The 6,303-nt window shown below is 35.7% G+C and overlaps 1 protein-coding gene across 1 annotated transcript; it reads right to left on the bottom strand.

The window, feature by feature from the left end:
* Positions 1–2,121: 2,121 nt before the first annotated feature.
* LOC139876070 (uncharacterized) lies at positions 2,122–2,959 on the bottom strand. Its single transcript, XM_071863370.1, has 2 exons — positions 2,936–2,959; positions 2,122–2,733 (listed from the first exon to the last, which is right to left on the bottom strand). The coding sequence occupies exons 1-2, from the start codon at positions 2,957–2,959 to the stop codon at positions 2,122–2,124; spliced, it is 636 nt and encodes a 211-aa protein (XP_071719471.1).
* Between the last annotated feature and the right edge of the window lie 3,344 nt (positions 2,960–6,303).

Below are 6,303 nucleotides of genomic sequence, written 5' to 3'. Positions count from 1 at the left end.
CAAATGTGTTAAATTCAGTAGCACAAGAGTGATTTTCTAAGTTACCGCTCTGGAGAATCACAAGCTTCCCGGATCTTCGTACCGGATCTTCGTGGAGTGTCAAAATATTCCTGGCCGCCTGCCTGAGAGTCAGCAAATATCATGATTCATTTTATGTTTAGATTAAGATGCACATTTTTATTTGGTAGCGGAGTTACGTTGGAACATACCGTCAACATTCGCGGAAGTAGTTACCCTTGCAAGGAAATACCAGCGATCCGAAAAGGATCGTCAAGCTAGTTATCATAGGGATCAAATAAGAAGAGACGATAACAAACGGAGTGATGGAAAAGGCATGTATGATAGCAGTGGAATGGGGAGTGAATGTAATCGTCATTACAATAAAAAGCATAAAAATCATGGAAAATGATATGAAAACAACCGGTATGATAAGTCAGTCAGGAGACTGTATGAAAAAAATTCTTTGTTGGAAAGCTTAACTAAAACACGACGAGAAATATTAATGATGGAACTGGTAAAGGCAAAATTTAATCCACCTGCATCACTGGAGAAGCGTGATGGACAGAAAAATGACAGACATTGCAAGTTTCATGAAGATCATGGGCATGGTACAAATGGATGCAAAGCTTTGATAAGAGATATAGTGGCAAGGATAAAGCCATCAGGTTTGAATCATTTGTTGCACATGAAAAAGTTCAACAAACCAATCCGAACAAAACTTTCAACTGAGAGAAATAAGATGGGAAGAGAATAGATAAAGGTAAAGAGAACGTGCTGATAATGATGGCAAAACTAAGCAAGTGGGACTAAGAGATTGTGGCAAAATCCTGGCAAGATGTCCCAATTTCATCCTCATCATTCTTTGCGAATGGATTAATTGAAGAATCAGTTGTAATAACCGGATAGATTGAAGGAAGTTATGTGGATGAAATGTATACAGACACCGAAAGTGAAGTTGATGTCATATATGAACATTGTTTGTTGAATCTTCCAGATTTTTTAAAGAAGAATATGAGGAAATCCAGCGTTGTGATATTCGGTTTTGAGGGATCAACTATTAAACCGTTAGGAAAAGTTAAGGTGGAAATGACGTTGTAAAATTTCCCAATGCAAAGAAGTGAAGTCATGGAATTCTATATGGTCAGGATGGTGATGGGAACACATGTCATTTTAGGAAGAAGATCCTTGAGAAGGTTTGGTGCTATTACATCAACTATGCATGGCCTCATGAGTTTTCCAACTCTTATTGGAGTGGAAAATGTTAAGTCATCTAGGATCCCAATGCCGGGAAGATATGTCGATGTTATCATGGCTCAAAAGTTGGGAAGGAAATGTATGGTCAACCAAGGAAATTTGTGATGGACAGCTTGACTTACTTTGATGAAGTTCAGGAAGAAATAAACAAAAAGATTGATGAAAGAAGGTATCGTATAAGGTATCAGTTGTTAAAGAAATGAATTCGGGCCCTCTGGGAGAAAAGCATTCAAGCGAAAGAAACCTACATTGCCATATTACAAAGGTGGCCTAGGGACAAGTAGTTGTGAAAGTTCCAATCAACCTCTCAAGTTGGTTAACGGATACAAGCGTGGCTTAGGAGAAAAATGACTAAGATATTCAGTCGAACTTTAAAGGTGGAATTGATCACTCCATCCTAAAGAGTTCCTGATTATGATATATTTATATGTTCATCAAATATTATATATTACAATCAATATTAAACGAATAAAGAAACAACTTATGCTGAGCGCTGATTTCCCATATATTTTGTATATATACAATTAAATATTCACGACCGTTAAAGAATAACTGTCCTATACGAGTTATTTATACCCCTTTAAGAGATGTATTCTAATTCTTGATGGTACAAGTTTATTTATATAAACAACGAGTGAGTAGGTGGAAAAAAATAAAAATTAACACTATTTTGCCAAGCTTTAAAAACGTAGTCTAGATCTACATATGTCGACCACAAACAAACAAAGGCATAACTAGTTCTAAAAAAGCAAGTTATTCTATACAAAAAAAATCTTACACGGAAGCATTATACTTTCAATACATAAAGTTTTTTTTTACCGGCAACAAAACAATTTTCATTAAAAAAAAACTATCCTCATCAAGAAGCTAAAGGAATGACAAAAGCATAGATTGCCATAAGTTCCTATTAGATACTAGATGACCTCTATTTTTAAGCCAACAAAAAGAGTATAATCTAAAAATATCAAAAATGCTACTTCTATTACAAATGGAATCATTATAAACTATTCCGTTTCGAAAATGCCACAACACCCATAAAAGAGTAACCACAACCGCAATGATCCGCTCTTTGTTAGAGGAGGAAATCTGAAAACCTTCAATCCAAGAGAGAAAGGAGTCCCATGAGTTGAAACTTGGCATGTTGCAACCAAGCCAAATTCGAACTTTGGCCCAATGATCCACCGCCACGCCATAACCATAAAACAAATGATCCCGAATCTCAATTCCATTACAACAAACATGACAGATGATCGAACTAATATCAATTCCTTTCACGGATAGGTTCCAACGAGTAGGAAGAGTGTCCAATAGAAAACGCCACAAAAAGATATTGACCTTTTTCTGGGAGAAACGTAAACAAAACGGTACTCGTCGATAACAATGGGAGTAGTTTGCGTTCGAATTAGTCCCTGGCAGATTTAACAGCAACAAACCATCTAATGCTAGCGTATAAGTCCAATGATCCTCACGATCAGGCAACTGATAATCTTTGATCAGCTCACAAAGGTCATTTAATTGATTTCGATTGCGACTGACTATATCCTCTAGAGACCAAGTCCAAATCCAATCCCCATTCAATCATTTATTAGCAATAACATCATTTTTACTAACATCCAAGTGAAATAAACGATTAAACCGCGATGAAAAACAAGAATCACCATAAATCATGCTAGAAACTCACCTTCGTACCGTTTCCAACCTCCATACAAATAACATTACCAGGTAGAAGCAATTCTTCAAGGGATTTATTGTAACATGAAACTAAAGCAGACTAGGGGCTGCTGCTATGACCCGTAGTCCCGTAGTACCCTCGAACACGTTCCCATGTAAAGCTTTGATGATCGATACCCATAAATCATCTGTATGCGTAAGGTACCTCCATCTCCACTTGTGAATTAAAGCAAGGTTAAAGGCTTTGGGGCTGCCCACATTTAAACCTCCAACATCAAGAGGTGCTAAAATAGAATCCCATTTACTCCATGCCAATCAATAAATAAAGTAATGCACAAATCATTCCGGACAGGCAAGATTCGATAAAAACAGTTAATATTCATGGAAGGAATACACATGTGATCCATCCCGGCGATATAAAGTTTGACAAGGCAATTAAAGACAGTAAATCGTAACAAATGATAAAATTTTATTCATAATAGAAAAAGTTACATGGCGGATAAAAAGAAGTTACAAATCAAAATCTAATATTTGCTTAATGGAAGTGGCTTCAGAAGCACAAATCTCTTCATACTCGAGAAATTGGATATGTATGTATATTTATGTATACGAAACTGAAATAACGAAGCATATAATCAATCAAAAAGCGAGCGTAAAGTAAAACGATCAAACCTAATTGATGTAACATTCCGCGTTTTTCCGTTAAATTTATTTTTAACACCATCTTTTTTTAAAATAATATCTTTCGTTATCTAAATTCGTATATTACGTTAACTAACGTTCTTAATATTTCCGTTATTTGGTTATAACATCTCTCGGTTACTCTAGCGTTTTTAAAATATTCGTTCGGTTAATTCACGCACCCGCTTTGAAACTTGAGGGACCAAAGTTGGCTAGGGGCCAAACTTGTTGACTAGGTCAACTAGTCAACCATTCATCCCCACCACTCATTCAACCTCCTCATCTCTTATCTCTTTTCTCTCTTCCATTTTTGGACTCAAACACCCATTTCATTAATTCATCATCCAAATCCGAATCAAGAAGCAAACATCAAAACAAATTACATTTTCGTGATCCTCTCTTTATCCTCTACATTTTGGTACCAATTTCATCTCGTTTGGGTAACGTTTCTAAAACACTAGTTTTCTCTAAATTTGTTATATATACTTGAAATGGTGTTAATTAGTGTCTATGGCTCAACTCTAACATGAATATGTGTTTAGTTTGCTCGATTTATTGTTTTGAGTAACTAGTTTGATTATGAAAAATGGGTGTGCTAAATCCTTAATTTTGAATGATTAAATGTTGTTTAAATGTTAAAGTTCATGTATTAAATGTGTTACTAGCATCATTAGCTTCATTTTGATGTGTAGGTTGATTTAGAAAAGCTTCATTTACAAAATGGTTGAATTCATGATTTTGATTAGGGTTTGATGAACTCTAAAATGAACTTTTGATGCTTTGAATGCCATGAAATTTTATTAATAAGTGTTTAGTTGTAATGTATGTTTCATTACCTTCAAAACGGCGTATCGTATGTGTAAATTGGATTCCCGAGTCAAGAAATGCGTTTTATGAACTTGAAACTTTGATTATGAACATTTAACGATCATTCGACGAGGTTTTTGTTGTGGTAAATTATGAACTTATTTGATTAAATGTGTTTAGTTGTATTCCTCTTTAAATTACTTTTCCAACGATATAAGATACTTGTTTTGAATGTTTACGGTTCATGAGTTATGCTTGTTTGAAGTTTGGTTTGTGCACTTGATAAAACTCAGAAACAACATTTCCCAGGTACAGGAGCGACGCACCTGAACTAAGAGCGCCGCTCCTGGTAGGCCTTTTTGTGGAGTTTTCCACCAGATGTCAGGAGCGCCGCTCCTGAAAAACAAGAGCGCCGCTTCTGGTCCTCAAGAGCGCCGCTCCTGGTTTTGGTGCGCCGCTCATGTGCTGAAAAAGTAGGCCAACTTATTTTGTGATTTCACAAATTCATCACCGCTTACTCGCAACTCTGATTAACATGAAACTTGGCCAATATGTTTATATATGATTACTAATTGAAGAAAAATTGTCGGATACCCGACCCGACCCCGTCGACTTTGACTTTGACCAAGTTTGACTATTATTCAAACTTAACCAAATACTTGTTTAAACCGTTCTAATCTTCTTGTATACTTGATTCTTGCATGGAACTTTCCAATTTGATTCACATGCTATATAATCGAGTCGTAATGAGCCATAGGACTAATTGAACATCTTTGACCAATCGTGTTTACCGGTTAATTGATACAACTTATTTGTTTAGGTCAAGGCTAAACAACTTTCATGCATACGTTTACTTGTTGAAGTACTATTACATACGTGCACTCAAGGTGAGATCATAGTCCCACCTTTTCAATTACTTTTATACTTTTAAATCGTGGGCTGAGAAACATATACATTACATACTTATATATATTTCATATGTATATATACTTTTCATACTTTGATACTTGAACACGAATACAAAAACAAAGATACATACGAGTTAGAACAAAAATCCTCAAGTCCAATTACCATTAGTTACACTTGTAGGGTGTGAGCGAGAACTTATGTGGTGTGGCCATACGGGTTTGACGAACCCTCATCTGACGGATGAAACGTATTTTCGGGATATAGTGTAGGTTCTAACACTATTATGCAGAGGTAAGATTCAGTTAAATTTTGGTAATTGGGTGCTCGTGATACATACAACATCCTTTGGGATGTATACGCTTGATATTCATTTTATACTAAATCTTGTGGTTCAAAAACAACATCTTTTGAGATGTATACGCTTGATACAAACACATCTTTTGAGATGTATACGCTTTGATACTAAACCTTGTGGTTCAAAAACATACTTTTACAAATACACTTATGATCTCACCAACGTTTTTCGTTGACAGTTTTCTACATGTTTTCTCAGGTTCATACATGGCTATTTGATACATGCTTCCGCGTACACTCATACTTTCTTGGAGTCAAACATACATACATGCATACGCTAGTGATAGCACCTTTGGATTCAAACAATTGTTTACATACTTACGCTATTTATAGCAACCGTGATTTTAAACTAATTATGTCGCAAGTTATTTCATTTATACTTTATACTTTTGTAAACTTAAACTTGTTATCGAATTGTTTTGTAAACTAAACTTTGCAAGTCTTGTACGTTTCAAATGAATGCGACATAATTTTGGTCAAACTTGTCTCATATAGGGACTACGACCACGTTACGGGACCTAATTTAGTGGCGCCGTCAATGACGATTTTGTCGGGTCGCTACAGATGGTATCAGAACTGGTTTAACTTTAGCCGTAAAGGTAGTCGCGCGTTCAGCTGTCACGCTGG

This window comes from Rutidosis leptorrhynchoides, chromosome 11 (assembly GCF_046630445.1).
Source record: "Rutidosis leptorrhynchoides isolate AG116_Rl617_1_P2 chromosome 11, CSIRO_AGI_Rlap_v1, whole genome shotgun sequence".
Lineage (NCBI taxonomy): Eukaryota > Viridiplantae > Streptophyta > Magnoliopsida > Asterales > Asteraceae > Rutidosis > Rutidosis leptorrhynchoides.
The sequence above is the reverse complement of the archived record's forward strand: the minus strand, read 5'-3'. Positions and strand labels throughout refer to the sequence as shown.

Coding starts and splice junctions, on each gene's coding strand:
- LOC139876070 (XM_071863370.1), bottom strand. CDS start 2,959: ATGGAGGTTGGAAACGGTACGAAG. Junction 2,734..2,935: donor AGGTTGGAAACGGTACGAAG/GTGAGTTTCTAG, acceptor AAAGATTATCAG/TTGCCTGATCGTGAGGATCA.